Source organism: Dipodomys spectabilis, unplaced genomic scaffold (assembly GCF_019054845.1).
Source record: "Dipodomys spectabilis isolate Male_0828 unplaced genomic scaffold, ASM1905484v1 ptg000067l, whole genome shotgun sequence".
NCBI lineage: Eukaryota > Metazoa > Chordata > Mammalia > Rodentia > Heteromyidae > Dipodomys > Dipodomys spectabilis.
This window is the reverse complement of record NW_024870744.1, coordinates 4,658,143-4,682,449: the sequence shown is the minus strand read 5'-3', so window position 1 is coordinate 4,682,449 and position 24,307 is coordinate 4,658,143. Positions and strand designations below refer to the sequence as shown.

Here is a 24,307-nt window from a genome sequence, read left to right as displayed (position 1 = left end):
CTGTTTTTAAAAGATGTCTGGAACCGGGCACTGGTGGCTCATACCTGTAATCCTAACTACTCAGAAGGCTGAGATCTGAGGATCGCAGTTGAAAGCCAGCCGGAGCAGGAAAGGCCATTAAGACTCTTTTTTTTTTTTTTTTTTGCGGCGGGGAGGTTTGAGTCCGGTGGTGGAGCCTGAACTCTGGGCCTGAGCACTGTCCCTCAGCTCTTCAACTCAAGGCTAGCATTCTACCACTTGAGCCACAGCGCCACTTCTGGCTTTTTTTCTTTTTGCTTATGTGGTGCTGAGGAATCGAACCCAGAGCCTCATGCATGCAAGGCAAGCGCTCTACCACTGAGCCACCTTCCCAGCCCCTGTAGAGATTTTGCCTTGAGCTGAAGAGCTGAGGAATGAGGGACAGCACACAGGCCCAGAATTCAACCCCCACAACTGACCCCCCAAAAAAGTCTGGAGCCAGGCGCTGTGGCTCATGCCTATAATTCTGGCTGTTTAGAAGGCTGCAATTTGAGGATTGCAGTTCAGAGCCAGCCCTGGCAGGATAGTTTATGATATTCATATCTCTGATTAACCACCAAAATGCCAAAAGTAGAACTGTAGCTCAAGTGGTAGAGCACTAGCCTTGAGGAAAAATAAATAAATAAATAATAAAGTGCTTAGACACTGAGTTCAAGCCTCAAGTTCAAGAACTAGTACTGGCCGGTGGGGGGGGAGGGGGGGGGAAGCTACCTCCTCTCTAGCTATCATGGCTACATTTCAGATAGCTCAGAACCATGCTTCTCCCTTGAGGTGTCTTCTTAGAAGGCCTCGCACATTTCTACTTACATTTTATTGGCCTGAGCTTGGTCATATGCCTAGCTAAAAATCTGTTAGGAAGAACAAATACTGTGGGGCTGCCAGCTGTCTCTGACATTTCAAGTAAGCCATCTCTTATTCCTTTTGAGCCTGTTTTTAAGTTTTTTCATTGTGAATAATTTCAAACATTTACAAAGCAGAAAAGAGTTTGTAGAAGGAGAATAAGGAAGGCTGAGTATAGTGTTCTACTGCTGTAATCCCAACTATGTGGGAAAAATAAGGAGGAGGCTCAAAGTCCAAGGCTTCTGGGGCAGAAAGCATTAAAAAAAAAAAAAAACTAAAGCCAAAAAGGCTAGAGGCATGGTCCAAGTGGTAGAGCACCTGCCTAGCAAGCACAAGGCCCTGAGTTCAAACCCTACTACTGCCACAGAGGGAACAAATAAGGGACCTTGTTCACACATGTCTAGGCTTGTTTCTTGTTCTTCTAGCCAATCCCCAGATTGCCTGGAGGTGCGTCTCAAGCATCTGTGCCGTTCGAGTGGCCATGTCTGGAACAAGGCACACCTGTGCTGATGAGGCCCGCACAGTAAACATTTTAGGGTTTCTAGGCCACAGACATCTGTGTTGGTTTTGAATCAAACCCTCTCACCTTGGGAGCCTTACAGAAATGTGCCCTGAACTAGACTTGGCGTGCAAGGTGTAGTTTGCTATTTTTAGACAGTTTTTAAATGCAGGATCCAAATAAAGTCCATTGCTATAATTCATTAGATGGTATTTAAAGTTCTCTTTTCTCTCTTTTATTTTTCTTCTTGCAATTTATTTTTATATAGAAGTCATTGTTCCTGCTAGGTACTGGTGATTCACACTTGTAATCCTAGCTACGCAGGGGACTGAGAGCTGAAGATCACAGTTCAAGGCCAGCCTGTGCTGAAAAGTCCCTGAGACTCATTATCTCCAAAGGAAAGGAAGCCGGAAATGGAGCTGTGGCTCAAGTGGTAGAGCACTACCTTGAGCACAAAACCTTAAGGCGGGGCTGGGAAGGTGGCTCAGTGGTAGAGCACTTGCCTTGCATGCATGAGGCCCTGGGTTCGATTCTTCAGCACCACATAAGAAAAAAGCTGGAAGTGGCGCTGTGGCTCAAGTGGTAGAGCTTCAGCCTTGAGCTGAAGAGCTGAGGGACAGCACCCAGGCCCAGAGTTCAGGCCCCACAACAGGACCCCCCCAAAAAAAAAATAGAAAATTTTAGCTGAGCACCGGTGGCTCATGCCTGTAATCCTAGCTGAAAACCGGAAGTGGCTCTGTAGCTCAAGTGGTAGAACTCTAGCCTTGAGCTGAAGAGCTGAGGGACAACGCCCAAGCCCAGAGTTCAAGCCCCACAACCAACAAAAAAAAAACCTTAAGGCTAGCACCTAGGCTCTGAGTTCAAGCCTGAGGACTACTGACACCAAAAAAAAAAAAAAAATGTCATAGATCCATGTGGTGCTGTTCAGTATGTTCCTCTGGTTCTTGACTCTAACTAGGGGCTGAGGCAGACTTCTGGTAGCACCTGAGTTTCATTTGGACCATGGCAGCACTGGGGATTGAACCCGAGCTCTACCACCTGGCATGCCTCCGTCCTCAGATAATCATTCCTTTGGTGACATCAGTAGCAGTTGTGGTCAACGCCTGCTCTGCAGGTCTTTAGGGTTAGAAAGTGCTAACATAAAGACCCCACCTAGCCGGGCGCTGGTGGCTCACGCCTGTAATCCTAGCTACTCCGGAGGCTGAGATCTGAGGATCAAGGTTCAAAGCCGGCCCAGGCAGGAAAGTCCATGAGACTCTTATCTCCAATAAACCACCAGAAAACTGGAAGTGGTGCTGTAGCCCAAGTGATAGAATGCTCGCCTTGAGCTGAAGAGCTGAGGGACAGCGCCCAGGCCCAGAGTTCAAGCCCCATGACTGACAAAAAAAAAAAAAAGCTACCTTCTCCCTAGTCATTGCGTGAATGGGTGGGTTTAGGCTCCCCAGTGATGGTGGGAAGCACAAATAGGAGGATCGCAGTCCAGTCCAGCCTGGGCATACAAAAACAGCTGGTAGAGTGGCTTAGTGGTAGAGCCTGGCAAACACAAAGCCTTAAGTTCAAACCCTAGTACCAGAAAACATAAGAAAGAGGAGAAGAGGAGGAGGAAAAATTGTATGGCATATAATTTTATAAGTCAAAAAACTCATATTTACATGCATTCAGAATTGGGGGGGCAGGTGTTGTGCCTTAGAACAGTAGCATGGCTTAAAGTCAGGTGTCTGTCTTTCTTCCCGTAGTCCCCCTCCCCAGCCTACCTTCTGAGTCACTCAGTGATCTGTTTGGGTTGCTCACCTGCAGCATACGTACCTGTCTGCGCCATCCTGGCCGAGGCCCCTGAGGCAGGAGCACACGTGCCAAGTCACAGCTCCCGCCAGCCAGGGGCCTGTCAGCACCTGCCCGGTCCCTCTTGTCTTGGTAATTCCAATTGTAGCTTCTTGCCCCAACTACATCATTAGCTTAAAAATCATGCCCAGGAGCCAGGCAACAGTGGCTAACATCTATAATCCTAGCTACTCAGGAGGTTCTGAGAATTGCAGTTCAAAACCAGCCCAGGCAGGAAAGTCTATGAGACTCTTATCTCCAGTTAACCACCAGAAAACTGGAAGTGGTACTGTAACTCAAGTGGTAGAGCGTTTGCCTTGAGCTGAAGAGCTGAAGGACAGCGCTCAGGCCCAAAGTTCAAGACCCACGACCAAAAAAAAAAAATTTTTTTTTAATAATGCCCAGAGGCTGGGAAGGTGGCTCAGTGGTGAAGTGCGTGCCTCACATGCATGAAGTTCTGGGTTCAATTCCTCAGTACCACATACACAGAAAAGGCCAGAAGTGGCACTGTGGCTCAAGTGGTACAGTGCTAGCCTTGAGCAAGAGAAGCTCAAGGACAGTGCCCAGGCCCTGAGCTCAAACCCCAGGACTGGAAAGAGAAAAACAAAATGATGCCCCCACACACACACCCGGCACTGCCTCTCAGTGGGCCTCAGGCTTCCCACAGCAGCGCCGCCCTCATGCCGCCCCCGCTGCTTGTGTCCTTGTGCACCAAGCACCGTGTCACTACTCCCTTGTCCTGTGGCTGCCTCTCACTGACACTTTGGATGTAGGCAGGAAGATCCCTTTTTGTCTCCATGAAGTCACTGGGAGCAAGGTGCCAGTGGTTCACGCTTATAACAATAGCTACTCAGGAGGCTGAGATCTAAAGATAGTGGTTCAAAGCCAGCCTGGGCAGGAAAGCCCATGAGACTCTTATCTCCAATAAACTATCAAAAAAGCTGGAAGTTGAGCTGTGGCTCAAGTGGTAGAGCACTAGCATTGAAGAAAAAAGCTCAGGGACAACACCCAGGCCCTGAGTTCAAACCCCACAATTGGCACAGAAAGGAAGGAAGAAAGAAATGGAAAGAGAGGGAGGGAGGTGGGGAGGTTGGTCAAGTAACTGTGGAGCTAGACCCTGGACCACATTGTGCAGCTCTGGTTCTAGGAAGTGTCACCGGCCTGTTTTCCTCACACAGACCTGGCAAAGGCACCCCTGCCCATTGGCTCCTCAGAAGACGTGTCCCTGGGCAGCGCTGGTCCCTCTGCCAGGCAGGGCCAGGAGGAGGGGGCTCAGGGAGACCAAGACAGCAGGAGCCGGCTCGGCAGCACCGCTTCTCGGGGCTCCTGGGAGCCCTTACTCCACCCCCACCCCTGGCAAGCTGGGGCAGGAACTGGAGGGCTGCCCGCCTACTCTCGCCCAGCCCCGCTCCGCCTCACAGCCGGGGGGGGGGGGGGGGGGGGCGGTGCGCTACTGTCATGAGGCCACCCTGGAATTCAGAGGCACGCTTGCACACGTGTTTGTCCTCCCCGGATTCTTTTGCCATCGTTCATGGGTTGAGGTCACAGCTGCCTTTCCGGAGAGATGACAGTGCCCCTATAATCACTCAAGAATCAGGAGACAGGAATCGGTGCAATTTGTTCCCACCCCTGCAGACGCCCTGTTGTAAAGAGTAAGCCTGGCCAAGCACGGCGGTGCACACCCATGATCCCAGCACTGGCCATCTGAGGCTGGAGGAGCACAAGTTCCAGGCCAGCCTTTGCTACATAGTGTGACTGTCCCAGAAAGAGTGAGTATGAAACGGCTTCCAGCCAGGCTAGTGGCTCACGCCGGTAATCCTCACTGATCAGGAGGCTGAGATCTGAGGACCGCGGTTCAAAGCCAGCTAGAGAGGAAAGTCTATGAGACCCTTATCTCCAATTAACACGTCCCTCCCAAAACATACACACACACACAGACACACAGACAAACACAGACACACACATACACATACAGACACACACAAACACATACAGACACACACATACACATACAGACACACATACACACAAACACACACAGACACACACATACACATACACTCACAAGCCACCCAGAAGTGAAGCCGTGGCTCAAGTGCTAGAATGTTAGCCTTGAGCAAAAAAAGCTCAGGGACAGCACCCAGACTCTTGAGTTCAAGCCCCAGAGCCAACACACAAAATAAAAGCAAGAAAACAGGGCTCCAGGTCCTGTGGGCCCCAGGGTGGTAGCAGGGTTTTCAGAGCACTGTGCCTCCCAGCCTCTAGGCCACGGCTGCACGCTGCCCTTCCCCCTCCTCCCTCCTGTCCTGTGTATCACTAGCCAGCAGACTTGCTTAACTATTAAACTTCTATGTTGTGGTAGCAAGATGCTTGAAGATTCTCCCCTCTGCCAGCCGGGCACTCCGGGAGCTCACAGCTCCTGTCCTGTCCTTCTGTGCTGTGATTTTGTGTCTTGTCTCACTGTGTTGTGCAGACTGGCCTAAACCAACAATCCTCCTACCCCAGCCTTCCAAGTGCACTACAGGCATGCACTACCATGCCCAGATGTGACTCGGTTCTTGATGACCATACAGTAGTCTCCTGTTGGGCTGTCTTTAATTAGATTATACCAAACAGTCTGATCTGTCCTGTGATGGCCATCCTTTGTGGCTGAGTATTTGCACACATTCATGACATTTTCCTTGGGCAAAATTCTCATAACACAGACATTTCAGGCCTTTGATGCATGCTGGGAAGCCATCTCCACCCCCACCCCGCCCACAGTGACCCTTCTGCCCAGCTCCCATGCATCTGGAAGTTTCTGTCTTACTGCCATCAAAGCCACAGAAAAGCTCATGACTGTGACCGTTGTTTATAGCTGTGAATTTCTTCCTTGGACTTGATCTGGGCACGTGCATCGTTTGTCTAGCCTCTGTGACTGTGACCATTGTTTATAGCTGTGAATTTCTTCCTTGGTCTCTATCTGGGCATGCCCATCGTTTGTCTAGCCTCTGCTTGTGAAGGAGTCTTTGCTCAGGAGGCCCCAGCTGCCTCAGTGATGGCGTGGGTTGTATTCGCTTCATGACTTCAAAGCCTTGGGTTAGAGAGGAAATGCTGTTTGTGCTGAAGCCTGAAAGCTCTGGGCACAGAGGTCCTGCTGCGCGCCTGTAAGGGTGATGATGGGAGGGATGGGGGGGGGGGAGACGGACGGGACACACGTGCCCTCCCCAGAAGGAAGATGGTAGAGACAGGTCTGTGCAGATGGGGCCCAGGGGAGGGAGAGGAGAGGGCTGCGCAGGCAGCATTTCTGAGGCAATGGGTCGCATCGGTGGTTGTACAACTCTACAGACACAAAAACCATGGAACTGTACGCAGCATGTGACTTACAGCTCTAGAAAGCTGTTAAAAGAAGGGAGAGTTGAGCCCCAGTGCCTCACACCTGTAATCCTAGCTGCTCAGGAGGCTGAGATCTGAGGATCGCAGTTCATAGCTAGCTCCATAGCAAAGTCATGAGACTCTTATCTCCAATGAACCGCCAGAAAACCTGAAGTGGCACTGTGGCTCAAGTGGTAGAACGTGTTCTCCTTGAGCAATAAAGTTCAGGGACAGCGTCCAGGCCCAGAGCTCAAGCCCCACAACTGACAGAAGAAAAAAAAGGAATTTTAGGAAACTAAAAATGCTGCCACTACCACGCTGCCAAGTATGTGCTCTCCTGGAGTTTGACTTGGCAGTCGGGTAGCCGTTAGGTGAATGTGGGGTTTACCACTTTCCGCCCAAGAGGAAGTGTCGTGCGTGAGGCTCTGGCATTTTTGAGTGCTCTATATAGTTTTTTTTTTTTTTTTTTTTTGTCGGTCGTGGGGCTTGAACTCTGGGCCTGGGCGTTGTCCCTCAGCTCTTCAACTCAAGGCGAGCGCTCTACCACTTGAGCTACAGCGCCACTATAAATGGCTGTATTTTTTTTTTTTTTTTGGGTCCGGTCGTGGGGCCTGAACTCTGGGCCTGAGCTCTGTCCCTCAGCTCTTCAGCTCAAGGCTAGCACTCTACCACTTGAGCCACAGCCCCACTTCCAGCTTTTCTTTTCTGCTTATGTGGTGCTGAGGAATCGAACCCAGGGCCTCATGCATGCAAGGCAAGTGCTCTACCACTGAGCCACCTTCCCAGCCTCTGGCATATTTGGAGGGCAGGGTCACTTGGGCAAGCTGCCAGTGACCTATGGCATGTAAAGCTGGTATGGGGGTGGAGGGCAGGGGAGCACTTGCCTGGGGGTCAATGCCTTTCTCCCGTGTGGGGCGCAGGAGCTGGTCAGGCTGACCATCGAGAAGCAGGGACGGCCGTCTCCAACCAGCCCTGTGAAGCCCAGCTCCCCAGCCGGCAAGCCTGACAGGTGAGTGCTGACCAGCCCCACCACTGCAGCGGCCACGTGGAGGGGTCGCTGACAGCCAGTGCGGCCCCTTTACAGAGGTGGGCTCTGGGACCACCAATATTCATGATGTTACCTTTGTCAAGAGAATTATCTGAGGCCGCGTGGACAGCGGTGGGGCCTTGCATTACTTCCTGCTATCAGCTCCTGGTAGAAAGAGAAAATGTGAACTTGGAGCATTTAGCACACCTGGAGAACCTCTAGTCAAGCCTTCCGATTTCATTTGAGGAAACTGGGGTTTCCAGCACGGGCCTGGCCAAGCTCTGGTAGTTTGCAGTGGTTAAATGCAGCGGGGACTCTGGGACTCTGTGTGACACCCCTTTCCCTCCCCGCCTGCCCACTCATGCTCTGAGCCTTCTATAACCAAGTTCTTGCTGTCTCTCCAGTCAGCCCGAACTCCCCCTGACAGACCGAGAAATGGAGATTCTAAACAAGGCAACAAGTGCATCGACCTCCACAGAGTTACTCCCAGATTCAGCCGACGAAGAGGCCGCGCCCCCTAAGCCCCCCTTGCCTGGCATCCGGGTGGTTGATAATAGGTAACCCTCTCCCAGGGCCTTCGCTACTTGTACATGATGTGGGGATGAGATGGTAGAATGAGCACAAGGAAGGGGGCGTAACTGGGGCACATGCTGGGTACTCAGGCCCTGCTTCCTTAGATGCTCTGCCCCAGGGCCCTTGCACATGCTCTAAGTGCTCCTTACAGCTTGACTATTGGTGTCACTAAAGTGAAACTTGGTATCATTTACTATGAAAGGGAAAAAAGGGGTCTTTCTAGTTTTCATGCTTGACATTATAGATACAGATATTATTTTGGCAGGAGGGGAGTAGATGGGAAGTCAAGAATGAGAATCGCAGGTGGGGAGTCGTAATAAAAGTCACCCACATTCTGCCTACAGTGGTTCTAAAGTGTCCCTATGTGCAGTGTTTGGTTTGCCAGGATGTTCTGTCTCTTTCAGTCCCCCAGCATTGCCACCTAAGAAAAGACAGTCGGCTCCATCCCCTACCCGAGTGGCCGTGGTGGCCCCCATGAGCCGGGCCACCAGTGGCTCCAGTTTGCCCGTGGGAATCAACAGACAGGTACTGCAGCACCCTCAGAAGCCGGGGAGGAGGGAGGAAGGGCTCAGGCCGGGGGTTGGCGGCTGGAGCCGTCTCCAGGGCCCCCCGCATCCGCACACTCCAGCCCTGTGCGGCCTCCGTGCAGGCTCCGGGACAGCCTCTCGCTGGCCCTCGTCCTGTCCCACCTGCCCTCTGCCGCCCTGCCCCAGAGGCGCTGAGCTTATCCTCCTCTTCTCCGAGGATTTCGACATGGACTGTTACGCACAGAGGCGCCTGTCCGGAGGCAGCCGGTCGTGTGGCGGCGAGTCGCCCCGCCTGTCCCCCTGCAGCAGCACGGGCAAGCTCAGCCGATCGGACGAGCAGCTCTCCTCCCTGGACAGGGACAGCGGGCAGGGCTCCCGGAACACAAGCTGTGAAACGCTAGGTGAGCCCTGGCAGCCGCCTCCCTCCCTGCCCAGCAGATCTGGCCTGCCTGAGCCCCAGCTGGGCGTCAGGCACCGGCTGGGTGACCCCAGCCACTGGGAGCCTCGGTTTCCTCTTCTGCAGATTGAGGGTGAGGTCTGCTTCCAAGGAGCCTTCGGATAGCTGCTCAAGTGACTCCTGTCCCTGTGGGCAGCCTGCCCCTCCGAGAGGAGCCGGGCACCTGCCAGCATGGGACAGAGGTGACAGAGGATTGGTCTGCTGCCGTCGGTGGTCAGGGCTGGCCTTGGCTACGTGGACCCATCGATGTCACAGGGCAGTTTGTCATCAGCCCGGGAGCACTAGGCTGTTTGTGCCCTGTGAACCTGCTGTTTCCCTTCTGGGAAGCGTGCTGAGAGCACTCACAGATGTGTGCAAGGCTTCTCAGCAGGGAGGCCAGGCACAGAGGCATTGGGGCGGCCATCTGGGAATGCTGCCAGCTCGCAAATGGGGATCAGACACGTCCTGGGGCGGTAATCCATAGCTAAATATCGGTTATGATGATGAGTGGAGGAGACCATTTACATGGCCTTAAATTAGGTTAAAGAAAAGAAATCTTGCTGGCACCATGGCTCACATCTGTAATCCTAGCTACTCAGGAGGCTGAGATCCTTGAGGATTGCACTTCAAAGCCAGCCCAGGCAGGGAAGTCTTTGAGATTCTTAGCTCCAGTTAACACCCAGAGAACCAGAAGCTCTAAATGGTAAAGCACTAGCCTTGAGTGAAAAAGCTCAGGGACAGTATCCAAGCCCCGAGTTCAAGCCCCATGACTGACCAAAAAAAAAGAAGAAAAGAAATCCCATGGGTGCTGTGGGGAAACTTAGGAAAATACCTGAAGATGTGAACAGAGAGAGCAGATTCTGGCATTTTTAATTTCATGACTGTTTGTTTATTTGTTGCTGTTTAGGGTTTCTTTTTTTTTGGGGGGGGGGGTCCGGTCATTGGGCCTGAACTCTGGGCCTGGGCGCTGTCCCTCAGCTCTTCAGCTCAAGGCTAGCGCTCTACCACTTGAGCCACAGCGCCACTTACGGCTTTTTTTCTTCTTTGCTTATATGGTACTGAGGAATCGAACCCAGGGCCTCAGGCATGCAAGGCAAGCTCTCTACCACTGAGCTACCTTCCCAGCCCAGTTTGGGGTTTCTTTAGGAAGAACTTTTTTTAATACAGGAAAGGGCTGGGGATGAGGCTCAGAGCCGAGATGCTTGCGCCGTGTGTTCACCACCCTGGCTCCATCTCCAGCCCTTGTATACAAGTGAAAGGTGGGCCTATGCATAGGAAGGCTCCAGAGCAGTCTAGCCACAGCCGCATCCGGTCTGTTTGATTCCTGTTCTTAGAGTGAAGACTGATAAGTAAAGCCAGTCTTACCTCCCTCTGAGAGCCAGGTTGGGGTGAGCAAGAAGGGGCGGCCCTTGTCCCAGGCCCTAAGTAACACACTCCGTTGTCGCCTTCCAGATCACTATGATCCTGACTACGAATTCCTCCAGCAAGACCTCTCCGACGCGGACCAGATACCTCAGCAAGCAGCCTGTCACCTTAGCCCACTGCCAGAGTCCTTGGGGGAGTCGGGATCTCCGTTTCTTGGCCACCCTTTCCAGCTGCCCCTGGGCTGTCCCCAGCCTGAGGTGCCCTTGGCCCCAGGGCAGCAGATGGACACCCCACCCGCCCTTCCCGAGAAGAAGCGCCGCAGCGCCGCCTCGCAGGGCCCGGACGGCTCCGGCAGCAGGACGCCCTACGAGCGGCACCCCTCGCAGTACGACAACCTCTCCGAGGACGACCTGCAGAGCCAGCCCCCCGGCCCGCCCGGCCCCTACCCGCCCTTCGCCGCTGTCCTCCCCTTCCAGCCCGCGGGCTTCACTGCTCCAGAATCAGCAGGTGACCCCGAGAAGCCACCGCCTCTACCAGAGAAGAAAAACAAAAACAGTAAGCGTTCGCTGAGAGCTCGCGGAGCGCGACCCCCGTCCTCTCAGGCAGGGTGAGGCTGCAGGTCCTCCAAGCCCCATCCCCCGCCAGAGCTGAGAGCCTCCTCCTTACATGGCGGCTGGGGGACCGTGTGGGCTGCAGGGTGGTGAGGGAATGCATGTCCTGCCACACGGCGCTGTGGCAGCCTGTGTGTGAATGGAGGCAGGTATTTGAACGTAAGCAGAACTTAACCACACATCACCACTGTGATCCCAGCAGAGAACACCTACAAGCTAGACCTGGACTTCTGGTTCCCTGCAACACGGGCTTGAATTCCAGCTCCCCCCGCAGGGGCGCTGAGGGGAAAGATCTCTTCATTCCTGCTTCTACCACAGGTCCTTTGCTTCCAAACCCAGAGTCCCCTTCCTTCCCCGCTATCAGTGCATTAGTTCCCTTGTGAGTCGCTGAAGCAGATGTCCAGGGACCCCCCCCCAGCCCTGCTCCCCCATATGTGCAGAGGGATCGTCCCTGGCCAGGAGCCTCTCAGTGCACAGAGAGCAAGGACACAGGTACCAGGATGCCAGCCTGTGGACAGCATCAGAGCCGCGTGCAGCCTGCATGTTGCTGCGTGTTGCTGGGTGTTAGAGGAAGGGCCGCCGTGCAGACGCTGAGCCTCCAGGCTGTGCAGCCAGCTAGCCCCATAGTCAGGCACAAAGCGCTCCCCTGGCACCCACACCCACGTGAGGCCGAGGGCTTTGCACCTGCCGTGTGGAGAGGCCCCGCGAGGATGAGATCACCCCGTGTGACAGCGGAGCTCTTTGTTCTCTGCCCTGTCACCTCCCAGGTGGGGCCGCCCTGCTGTTGTTTTCTGCCCCCCTGCCCAGGCGAGGCGCTGGCCTGCCCCGGGGCTGGGTTATGACAGTCGGCTCCACAGAGACGCGGTTCCTCAGAGCCATCTGTATGGATGATGGCAGGGCGGATGTGTCTGTGGACGGAGCGCTTCCTGTCTCGCCCTTGCACTGTTCCCTGCACTGCCCCTCACTGGGGGGGGCCCCGGGTCTGGCCTGCACCCCTGTATCACTGCGTCCCTGGTGGTTCCCTGGCACCATCCTAGGGATGCTGGCAGGGGCGTGTGCACCATGTGTAGAGCTTCAAACGTTGATGGCACACCCGTGACCTAGTGTGGAGCCCTTCCAGAGCCTCAGCCCTTAGGTGAACACAGTCTGAACCACAGCCCCTCACCAGAACAGCCCCACAACCCAGAGTCACTCAGGGCTCCAGTCCCGGGCACACTCAGTGGAGCCTGCAGTGACTGCCATGTCAGAACAAAGCCCACTGCCCTGCCTGGCCAGCACAGCCCTGCCAGGCCCCCTTCCGCCTTCCTGCCCGCTGTGCATGATACCTGCCCTCTTCTGGCCTCCACCTTTGTGTAGCCTGCGGGTTCAGGGTGGAGGTTCCTCTCCAGCCTTTCTGCAGTCTCTCCATGGTCTACAGTGGCATCCGTGTCCACCTTACCTTTTTCCCCATGTCTCCTCTTTCCTCACTGCTACCCCATGCACGGGTCCGTTTCCTGTTGTCCCAGGAGAGCATGAAGCCCTCACAGCCAGGGACCCAGACTGCCAGCCCTCGCACTCTCTTACTCCAACTAGCGGTGTAGTAGGTGCTCAGAAAACACTAGGTAAATAAGCCTAGGCTCAGTGCGGGGAGGGGACTGAGAAGAAACACTGGTGGGAAGGGGCTACAATGGGACCCCAGGCACAGTCAGCAGGAGCATCAGGAGCATGCTCTGGACACCTGTGAGGTAGTGTAGCCCGCGCTGAGCCCAAGGGCTAGGGAGAGTGAGAGTTGAGGATGTGCCCCAGCTACCAGAGTCCCCCAAAACGGTGCTGCCTAGCATGGTTAGAACCTCCCAGGGTTTTCAGGCAGGGGGCAAGGTGCCCTGTGTACTCGCTTTTGTTTCTTGTTCATTTTTCAGTAATGGGACTTGAACTCAGGGTCTGAGTGTTGTCCCTAGGCTTTTCTGCTCGAGGCTAGCTCTCTCCTACTTGAGCCACAGCTCTACTGCTAGTTTTCTGGTGGTGAATTGGAGGTAAGAGTCTTGCAGACTTTCTGTAGCCTACACTGGCTTTGAACTTCAATCCCGAGATCTCAGCCTGTGGGGTAGCTAGGATTACAGGTGTGAAGTATGCTTTAAATGCGCTATTTTCGGGGCAGTTTTAGATTCACAGCAACATGAAATGGAAAAGTACAGAAATGCCCCATAGCTGCTCGCCCCCTGCACAGGAAGCCTCCTGTGGTGAATCCCCCCAGCAAAGGGGAGCCTGCTACCGTGGATGAGCCTCTCCTGACCACCATCACCGCCTAGCACCCACGGGGCACGGGAGGGCACTGGCTTGGCAAATGTCCACCCTGGCAGGATAGCCGGCCTAGCGTGCTGCCCTGAGACTCGGAGCTCTGCCTGGCCCCTCCACAGTGTGCACACGCGGACACGGGGCACGGAGGTCCCGCGCTGTACTCCTATGAGAGGTCACCAGGCCACCCTCTGTCCCACAGTGCTGGCCTACATGCAGCTGCTGGAGGACTACTCAGAGCCGCAGCCGTCCGTGTTCTACCAGACGCCGCAGAGCGAGCACATCTACCAGCAGAAGAACAAGATGCTCATGGAGGTCTATGGCTTCAGCGACTCCTTTGGCGCCGGGGACGCTGCCCAGGAGCTGGCCCCACCACCCGCCCTCCCCCCTAAGCAGCGGCAGCTGGTAAGCAGCCCCTTCCTGGCACGTGGCCTTCCAAACCGGCATTCCTGACTGGCATCGGTAGCTAAGGCCATCCCCACAGCGGCGGGGCTAGTCCTCTCGGTCCTTGGCACAGTGCAGGGCTTGGGTGTGGATGGCACTGTGTCCCTCGTGGGCACCTTCACCTCCTCTGGGGATGTGTACTGGCAGCCTGTCCCCTCCCCAGGGAGTTCCAGAGCAGCCCACCCAGCTGGGACAGGCTTATGCTCAGAACGTTTGCTTTCTCTGCTGACCAGCTCTTATACTTTTTTTTTCTTTCTTCTTTGGCTTCAACGTAAACCCCACAGAAAGAGGGACTCAATCAAAGTGCGGGTATATAGTCTGTGGCTGGCTGTCTGTGGACTGGATTCTGTGATGGGCCTGCCTGTAGGGAGTGACTGGCACGCCAGCCCTGGGCAGGGATGGCCCGTGAGAATGAGCTCCACTGAACAGAACCACTCTAGATGGCACTGTGGGTGCAGCAGACAGACCCCCCCACCCCCCGTACTCCACGAACACAGCTCTGTGTGGGGAGGGAAGCGAGGCGCAGGCTGATGGCAGGCCTGTCCTGCTTGGGGCACTACCCAGGCACTCACCGGCTAGCAAACCAGTGTATGGATGGATGCGTCCATCCTTGATCTGCTCCCTTCGCAGACCTGGTGGGCTCTCACCAGGCTGGGGACCCAGGCCACGTGCAGCCACACACTCCCAAAAAGAGGTCTCGGCCCTTTCAGAACTGCACATACCATTTTAAGTGCTAACCAGGCTTGTAACTCTCTATTGAGAGGGCCTGATGTGGCCAGCTAGGCCATTCTCCATCATTTTGTAGGCAGACACGAAGGTGCTACTCTGGCATTGTGGAAGGCAGCTGCCCACTAGAGGAAAGACAGCCCCGGGCTCCGTCTGGTCCTGGGAATTCCAAACCATCTACCCTCAGTAGGCCCTGGCTGACCCAACGGGCTATGTTGCTCCTCCCCAAAAGTACAGCTGGCCAGGACAGAGGCAGCCTTGTCTAGAAATGAGGGACTGAGCTGGGACTGGGCTCCCGAATGAGCTGCATTCGGGGGTCTCAGAAAATAGCCCACCAATGGGTCTTCAGTGTGGGAACACAGGCCTCTCTATGGCCCTCCCCTGAGATGTCGGTGGAAATCTCACTGAGAGCTTACGAGGTGTAGGGACACCTCGCATGTACTGAGTCCCCGCTCTGCATATTTGGGGACAGATCCCCCATGAGCTCGTGGCCCCAGACCCATCCCAGGGAGTGTCCTGGCCTTTTGTACCACACTACAAGCTGGCACGTGGCCGCCTGGCAGAGGCCTGCCCAGCCAGCGCATGGCCCTCACCACAGCTCCTGGTACAATAAACCCAGACCAAGAACCAGGAGGGCTTCTCCCCAGGCCACAGCTAGTCAGAGACCTGGGAACCAAGCCTAGCTCCAGCCCAGGCCCAGGCCAAATGTGACAGGCCCTCAAATCACATGAAAATGCTGGTGATACTTGCTCACACTTGTCAGCCTGTGTACAGTGCAAACAGGAGGAGTCCAACTGCTCTTGAGCCATTTCACTGAATTGCAGCTCCACACGAGAGCAGCCAGAGTTTGCCCCACACTACCCAAGGCAGTCCTGAATGCTGAGGTCTTTAGAGAGTGCCCAGGACCAACAGGTGGCCATTGGCAGGCCCGATCCCCACCCAGCAGGCTGCTCCCCAAGTGTGAGCCCCGCGGAGTCAGGGACGGTGACGCAGCTGCTCCTTCCCGGGCGCGGGCCTTCCCAGCTTGCCATCTGCCTGCGGGCTCACTCAGCGCTCTCGTGGGGGAGGGGAACGTCCACTCCCTCAGGCCCCCTTGGCAGGTGTTTCTACGTCCAAAAGGAGCCACGCAGCTGTCCCTCTCCAGACCGTCCCTGAACAGCATTAGGTAGGAGCCTCTTCAGCCTCTGGCCATCGCGCTGACTGTTCTCTGCTTTCTCCCTCTCCCTGCCTTCTCCTCACCCTCTCTCTGCCCAGCAGGCCTCCTTTGCTGCTTCTTCCTTCTCCTCTGTCTCCTACTGTGTCCAGCAAACTAAAGTGGCCTTCACCCCCGAGGACGGCAGTGCCACTCAGGGCCTCAGTGTGTCCGTGTCTAACTCCTTTCTCAGCCGGCACGGCAGCTTGCCCGTGCCCTCGGTGAGTCGCTCCCCGCCGCTCCACCTGGAAACATGAGAACACTCCACCCTCTGCCGTGGGGCCTCCCAACGTGGGTCCCACTGCTCCATGCTCATGCAGACCCCGCCGCTGCAGACCCTGCGTGGCCACAGGGAAGGGGAGGAGCTGTGGGCTCACTGAGGTTGCCCAGGGGGGGTAAGGGACGTGGGTGGCCACGTGTGGCATGCTGGCGTGAAGGGCAGAGCTGTCTGCACGCTCAAGCGCTGTGATGAGGAGGGAGTCCTCACGTGGGAAGCTAGGCCAGCAGCCAGCGCTGCGTCCCCAGTGCGGGGCAGTCTGCAGATCATGTCAGTCAGCTTCCACCACAGAACCGACCGCCCCACAGCTTCATGGCCTAAAACAGTCACCACTGATCTTGGCTTAGGACAGGATGGCCGCCCTGGAAAGACGCTTGTGCTCTTCGGGCCAAGGCTGACATCTCTAGACCTTAGCCGGGGCAGTTGGGCCGATGTGTCTGCCACCACCATCAGGCCGGCCTGGGCTCATTCTCCTGGTAGTTGGCAGGGCTCCAGGAGAGCACATGGAAGCATGCCAGGCGCCTGACACCTCACTCCATGGCAGCCCCTGAGTGAAGGCCCAGGGCTGCCCAGATGGAGACCCTGCTCCTCACAGGAAGTGCTGCTGGCACCCAGCACAGGCCAGCCTGTAGGCAGCTCTCTGCTGGCCAGGAGGAGGCACGGCTTTGTGAGCCGAGACCGCCACCGTTCTCTCTGCATTCCTTCTGAAGTCTCTCAGGCCCAGGGAGCAGAGCCAGTTCTGTCCCCTGGAAATCCGCGTGGCCTTTGGGTCTCTCCCCTGGGATTGTACCTGCTTTGCGTGAGACGGGAGGATGCGCGTGAGGCAAGCTTAGAAAGCGTGCTCTTGGTGTCCTGACTTCCGCTGCTTCTCATTCTGGCTCAGTCTGTTTGCACCACCACCACCCCTGCTCCTAAGTGACAGGCTTGGACTGGATGACCTAGAACCTGCCCAGGTCCCTGGTTTGATTTTGTCTAGTGCAATCCAGTGCCCAAGGCCAAGACGGCTGCCTGTAGTGAGGTCATTTGAAGAAGGTGCTGCTGGGCTTTGTTAAAAAGACAGAGCCTCAGAGCTGTGGGTCACGGCCTGATGTTTGGAGCAGAGGATGTCTGTGTGCTAGTGTAACACCGACATCTTTCCTGGGGTCTCTGCTCGGGTCTAAAATGAGCCCAGACTTGGGGCTTTGGATTATGATCAGAGCTGCCCTTCGTTCCTGAGTCTCTTTGCCCTGTGTCCCTGGGTCTGGGCCATCAGGCCAGGCTGGATATGTCAAGTGGTTCTTGGCGTAGCGACCTGTAACTTCTCCAAGATCTATTGATGAAGTTGGTAGAGGAGTTAACTGGCACTGGACAACATAAACTAAAGTGGGCGCTGGGTCGGTAATCTCTGACTCTTCCCAGAGTCCCAGAGATGAGCTTAGTCCTGGGACACCCTCTGTCTGAGCCCCACCTGAGGGGCTTCCAATTCAATGGGTGGAAAGAAGCGTGGGCTCACCCAAGGGCTGAGGGAGGGTAGCCCCGGGGGCGGATCTTGAGCCGTGGCTTGAAGGTCAGTTGGTTTCTGGGAAGCAGAGGGCAGGGAAAGCCAGTCAAAGACTTTCCAAGGCTGGGAAGGTGGCTCAGTGGTAGAGTGCTGACCTAGTATGTATGAAGATGAAGCCCTGGGATCGATTCCTCAGTTCCATAAGCAGAAAAAGCTAGAAGTGGTGCTGTGGCTCAAGTGGTAGAGCGCTAGCCTTGAGCTGAAGAGCTGAGGGACAGCGCCCAGGCCCAGTTTTCAAGCCCCACAATGGACCAAAAACAAAAAAGACTGGGACAGTAGCTTGCCCTCCCCCACCTTCTTAGGCCCCTGCGCTCCACCCGCATGCACATCTGAAGACTGAGCTTAGCGGCTTCAGGCTCCATCCTGAGCCTGAGAACAGGTCACGGGATGGGCGGTCATATGCGCTCCTCACGCCACCCATGGTGTCCACGGTGCTAGCAGATGCTGCTAACTTGGGAGCAACCTTGCTCTGTGTTTCTTTCATGCCGTGGGCATTGGTCTGGGAGATGTGAACCTGACCTGTGTCCTTGAGGGTGTTGAAAGCAGCTCATTAAGGATAGGTACTGGGAGAGCGATGGGCACCAGAGGTCAGGAAGGCTGGCCAGAGTCGGGGATAGCCTTCACGGAGGCTCTGTGGGTGGCCGGTCACTCCTGACTGTGGGCCTGGCGTGGTCTGCTAGACAAGGGATAGCCTTACCATCCCCCACCAGCCCTGTGCTGCCGGAGCCTTCTGCGGTGGTGCCAGTCATTCCTCTGCCCAGAATGCTCCTGATGCAACGTTCAAGGCTCTGCTACCCTTGAGCAACCTGGCACGTCCTCACAGTGGCCCCACCTGCGGGACTGCCCACCTTCTCCTGTCCCTCCACACCTCATGCCGCAGCCATGTCCTAGCCACGTCCTGTGTGGAGCTCTCGCCAAGCGCGTCTTTAGAGTTTGAGGTTTGGTTCACATGGGCAGTAGTCTGGTTCACAAGCGGCTAGTGCACTCCAGGCACCAATGAGCCAACATTAGGAATCTCACCCCTCCATCCCAGACTGTGTTCTCATGCCTCCGTCTCCGGTGGAAAGTCATGGGTGCTACCACTACCAGGAGACCTGCCAGGATGCTAGAAATCTCTTCTTAGGTTCCTTTGCCATCTTGGCTTGCAGAATAACTCTGGATAACCAATACTGCCAGCAGATCCCATTTTGAGATCCCATTTTTGGCCAGTAATAACAGCCATGTTTTAAAAAACAATGTTAGGGGTAAGAAAACAAAGTGTGTGTCATCCCAGACCCGTGTTGTGAGTAGGGCGGCATCACTTTCCTGAGAGCTTGGACCAGGGATTTTGTGCGTTGGCACATGTGCTCTTCCTAGAAGGCCTTGTGCAATTCTCGGCCCCCATGCCTTGCCAGGGCCACCACTGAAGACGCCCCAGGCACGCATGCTTGCTCTCTCCCTGCCCCAGCCGCTGCAAGTGCCACAGGCACGCAGGTAGGGGTACAACCCCACCAGGAAGGGGGAGATGAGAAGAAAGAGACAACAGAAGTACAACAGGAAAGGGGCCTGGCCTGGGAGGGGGAGGTAGAGACGGGCCCACACCTGATGGGAAAGTAGGTCCCCGCTGCCCTTGCCTTCACTGGTTCCTTCCCACACTCGCCCATGTTTGCTGGCTCCCTGTCCTGAGTGGAGCTACGTCACAGCGGCTGCTGAGTGTGGCCCGAGCCCAGGGGCCCAGGGACTGGACTCGGCATTTCTCAGATCCGCCTCCCTCCCAGGGCACTGCTTCCCAGGTCTGCCTGGCTTTCCTGGGTCCCCGGGAGGGTGGGAAGCCTCTGTGGCCTCTCCAGCCTGCTGCCCTGTTCCTCTTACCCAGAAGAGCGCCTACATTTCAAGGTTCAGATGAGTTTGAACTCCAAGCCCCAGCCTCTTCCCATTCTTGGGAGCTGGGCAGCACGGCGCAGTCTTTAAGCCCAGGCTCGACTCTCAGGGCCTCTCGCTGCTTGGGTGCAGAAGTCTCTCCAGTCTGGGCTCCGTGGGTCTGGAGTGAGTCCTCAGGGCCCTGCACACACCAGGCAGTCAGCGCAGGGTGAATGGCCGTGCGCTCTGTCCTTCTTTCTCCCAGCCTGTTAGCTGCTCTGTTTCACTGTTCACCCAGCCACCAAGTGTCATCCTGTCACCCCTCCACACGCAACACGCCCCCCCCCCCCCGTGTGCCCAGCCCCTGTGTGCCTTGTCCAGCATCCACACGGTCCTCGGGTCCTGTTGAACATTCAAAGCTTTTTGCCTTCAGCTGTCTCCCACCTCCTACCCCACCACAGCCTTGCTTGCTCCACACCCCCAGAGGCAGGCAGGAGAGCCCCTGGCCTCCGACACGCACATTGTCTACTGAGACCCTGGCTGGCTACTGCTACCTGCTGCCCACACGCTCACTGCCCTCCTGCATGGACTCCTCGCCCTGCATGCTGCACTTCCTCCCCTCCCCCACAGCACCCCAACATTTCACACAAGGGGCATCGGTGTGATCGTGTGTGTTAAAACATTGGGTGGAGTGTTTCATGTCTCGAGATAGCAAGAGGCTGGGGCTGGAGCCGCTCTGTGCCGCGTGACAGCAGTAGACCTGCAGCCCTCCTCTCTGTCCTCCTGTGTGTCCACTCTAGACTCTGCTCCCCGCCTTGTCACCACTTCCTAGCAAGACACTTCCAGACCAGCTCTGCTCCTTGTGTCTCCTCACTCAGAGCAAGGGAGGGGCTGGGCCAGCCAAGCCTGCAGGGACGTGCTAGGAGTCGAGCCCAGGACACCACCAGAGCTGATCTCCCAAGAGCGGCTCCCTCATCCCGTGCATATGGCCTTCCGTCGCACCACACTCCTGTCCCTGATCCAAGACCTTCCTTACAACTCTGGTCATGTGTCTTCCCTGATTGAAAGCTGGGCCTTTTGTTCAGTCTTAAGCTTAGAGCCAGGGTCAGAATCCAAACTCCTGCTGGGAAAATACACTCGGCTTACCTGTTTTGCCCAGAGGTTGGAGGATGGGAAAAAGCAAGCACGTGCACACTGCATCTTGGAGGGTGGCTCTGGCTGCTTCACAGTGGCCGGGGGCTGCCTACAGTGAGGGCAGGTGCTGGGCTCACACCTGTAATCCTAGCTACTGAGGAGGCTAAGGCCTGGGGGATCACAGTTCAAAGCCAGCCTGGGCAGAAGTTTGCTAAATCCTGTCTCCAAAATAACCAGCCAAAAATTGCTGGGGTGGCTCAAGTGGGTAGGGTACCAATCACACAAGTAAGTAAGCTGAGCAACCACGAGACCTTGGATTTAAACTCTGGTACCAACAATAAATAAATAACAGTGACAACAATAGGTTGGTGTTCATGAACTTTCTAGTTACAGATAAGTAGAGACCTGGCTCCAGGGGCATGGCTGTCCTTCGCTCCCACATCACTACCATGCAGCAGGCTCTAACGAGAGTTGTAGAAGTCAGTGTGGTAGCCCCACCATGCTGCCTGAAAGTCAATCTGGGGGACTGTTAGAACAAGTGCCGGCCCTTTCCTATACTGTACTAGATCTTCCTAAGAGCCGGTGCTGTTCAGGGCAGCACTTGGTGAGTGCACAGCATCCTGATATGCAGAGGGGCTTGTGCTAGTGTGAGATGGAGGGGAAGGGGAAGGAGAGTGGGGGGGGAGGTGTCTCAGGCATCCATAATGCCCCGCAGAAGGCCCTGCGAGGTCACAGGAGAATTCTCCCCAGCAGAGTCTTTGTGCTCTAGCATCCTTGGTTTTTACAATTTTCAAATTCTGTTTTGTTTTGGTGGCCTTGGCCGGGCGCTGTCCAGAGCTTCTTTGGCTCCAGGCTGGCACTCTACACTCCAGCCACGGTGCCACTTCCAGCTTGCTTTCTTTTTTTTTTTTTTTATGGTTTTTAAAATAAACACTGACACTGGGAGTTGGTTTGAACAAAGAGGATGTGTGTGAGGTTCCGTCCTGATGCTTGTGCTGCCTTTCTTGGTGAAGGGAGTGCTCTCCGCACCCTCACGAGGTGACCCACAAAAGCACCACTCCTTGCCAGGAGCAAAGACAAGCAGCTTGTGGGGGGCCTGGGGCAGCGCCTGTGACGCAGGCCTCAGGATCTGCCGCCTGGCCCTGGAGCCTGGCTTTTGTCATTACATAAAATGTAATTATATAAATTAGCACAGGAGGTCCCAGGAAGGGGGCGCCTCCAAGGCCAACTCAGAGAACCAGGAGAGGCCTTCACAAATAACTAAGGGGGCTGGGAAGGTGGCTCAGTGGTAGAGTGCCTGTCTTGCATGTGTAAGGCCCTGGGTTCGATTCCTCAGCACCACATAAGCAAAAAGAAAAAAGCCGGAAGTGTTGCTGTGGCTCAAGTGGTAGAGCGCTAGCCTTGAGTTGAAGAGCTGAGGGACAGCGCCCAGGGCCAGAGTTCAGGCCCCATGACCAGACCCCCCCCCCCAAAAAAAAAAAAAGACCAGGAAGGAGAGAGGAGAGGATAAGAGGGCTTCTTCCCTCCGCTTGCATTGTGGAGGAACGTTCTAGAGCCTTTCCCTGTCCTAGGAATGGCCCTAGCTGACCTCCACAGAGCCTTGTCAGGCCAGCGTCCCCCAAGCAGCCGCGTCACCGCGTGTGCTGATGGGGCACCTGCTGAGGCCCCGCGAGGAAAAGCCCCGGAAGCAGCTTCTCTGCACTGAGCTTTCTCACCAAAGGGAGGTAGAGATTCGAACCCAAAAGCAGCTGTTCCCAGGCTTACCTGTTCTGCTAAGCGCATCCCAAACCACGGGGGTCTGAGCCACCGTGTGAGCTGGAGCCATGCAGCACCCACGCTCTGTCCCGGCCACCCCCAGCACCGAGAGCCGGGCAGGGCTGGGAGCGCAGACGGCAGGCCCTCGCCTGCAGGTCCTCCTGGCCATTGGAGCCAGTGCAGTGGCTGAGTTCCACCGGGAGCTCTGCTTTCCTCCTTTCTTCCAAGGCGGCAGAGGGCCTGCCCCCTGCTCTTCATGCCAATGTCCGAATGAACACGAGGTGTCTCCAGAAGTACTGTCTGCTCCCTGCCAGGCTGCTTGCTCCCGCCAGCCCACAGGGGCCATCCTCCCACCCCACCGCATCTGCACCAACTCCTCTGCAGACCCGGGGGAGCTGGCTTGTCGTCCTTCCCTCTGCCTGTCCTGGCACTCGGCTGGGGCACTGCTCCCGCACTCCTGGCCCTGCTCAGGAGACCCTGAACCAACTGTAGGCCATCTCCTGCAGAGCTGTAGGATTGATTGCAGGTGCAGTGTTCTGGAACAATCCAAGGGTGACAGCCACCACCTCTCCCCAACTCTCCCCAGCTGAGTTGCTGTGGCCTCCCTGGGTTCCTTCATTACCACACGAGTGGCCAGGCAGAGCCCTCGGCCCTGTCCTGGCCCTCGAGCAGTCCTGGCTGCATTGGCTGGCATTGGGGGCTGGGCACCCATCCCCTGACTGCTCACTTATTTGCACCCCCAGGTCTCTTGCAGAAGTCTCTCCTGTCTGTTCTAGAACCCTCAGCTCAAACAGTCTTAACTCTGGCTATAAATAAAAATTCCTGTGCACCGAGTGCATGGCTCAACAGAAGCAAAGCCAGGCACCAGCCACATCCTAAAATAGACTTCAGGCTGGGATGGGCCGGCACTGCCCTTCTCCTATCCAAGGGCGTGTCCTGAAGGGCGGGAGAATTGGAAGGGACAGAGACTTGTTGAACAGAGAGGTCCCTAGAACCCCAGGTGCCAGGTGCCTGGCTTTGTGGTGGCTGGAGGGCCTCCCCTGCGCCTCCCCTGCTTCTGAAGGTGCTGTGTGAGCCTGGCTCTATCCCAGCATGACTGCATAGCTGGCATGCCAGTGTTGGCTAGGAAGGGCAGAAGAGGAGGAGGGGCCAGGAGGCCCTTTTGTGCTTCCTCCTTGGTGGTAGGTCAGGCTTTCCTCTACTTGCTGCTCACTCTCAGCTGATAGGCTGCTGTGGGTCAGGCAATGCTCTGTCATCCCAGCTACTTGGAACGATTGCAAGTTCAAGCCCAGCCTGGGCAACATAGCAAGGGACCTTATCTCAAAAACTAATAATGACCTGGGCATGCTGGTGGTTCACACCTATGATGATAGCTACACAGGAGGCTAAAATCTGAGGATCTCGGATAAATCCAAGAGACTCTTCAATTAACCAGAGAAAAGGAAGAATTGGAGGCATGGTTCAAGTGGTAGGATGCTAGCTGTGGACACAGAAGCAAAGCCAAGCAATAACTATCGAGAAAGGTCCCTGGGTTCAAGCCCCAGTGCCAGCACCAAAAGAATAATGTCTGTTCCTGTTTGTCTGGCAAATGTGCGTTGTTCCCCGTGAGACATCTCGGCTGTGATGTGCAGAGTAACCCCTGCGCAGATCCCTGGAGGGGAGGAGGAAGGGAGCCCTCTCAGAGGTGTATCCATGTCATCAATTTTTTTTTTTTTTGGTCGGTCACGGGACTTGAACTCTAAGCCTGGGTGCTAGCAGTCCCTGAGCTCTCCAGCTCATGGCGAGCACTCTACCACTTGAGCTACAGCACTACTTCCGGTTTTCTGGTGTTAATTAGAGATGAGAGTCTGTCCGACTTTCCTTGCCCAGCCTGGCTTTGAACCACGATCCTCAGATCTCAGCCTCCTGAGTAGCTAGGATGACAGGCGTGAGCCACTGGCACCCAGCTTCATCCTCACTTTAAAGATGAAGTCTGAGGCTCCAGCACTTACCTGGTTCCACAGTGGGAAGGTGACAAGGATGGAGCCTGTGTCTAGGTGACTTGAGACAGTATTC

At 55.6% G+C, this 24,307-nt stretch overlaps 1 protein-coding gene across 5 annotated transcripts in view; it reads left to right on the top strand.

Annotated features, from left to right (window-relative positions):
• Rapgef1 (Rap guanine nucleotide exchange factor 1) overlaps window positions 1–24,307 on the top strand; it is a 122,160-nt gene that overhangs the window by 79,212 nt on the left and 18,641 nt on the right. For 4 of the 5 annotated variants that reach the window (XM_042680915.1, XM_042680913.1, XM_042680914.1 and 1 more), the window contains 6 exons: window positions 7,453–7,541; window positions 7,964–8,116; window positions 8,537–8,657; window positions 8,877–9,060; window positions 10,548–11,015; window positions 13,548–13,750. In XM_042680915.1, coding sequence (XP_042536849.1) covers window positions 7,453–7,541; window positions 7,964–8,116; window positions 8,537–8,657; window positions 8,877–9,060; window positions 10,548–11,015; window positions 13,548–13,750 — 1,218 coding nt within the window. Of the gene's footprint in view, window positions 1–7,452; window positions 7,542–7,963; window positions 8,117–8,536; window positions 8,658–8,876; window positions 9,061–10,547; window positions 11,016–13,547; window positions 13,751–15,772; window positions 15,929–24,307 lie in introns of all 5 variants that reach the window. The other variant, XM_042680916.1, reaches the window with a different exon arrangement.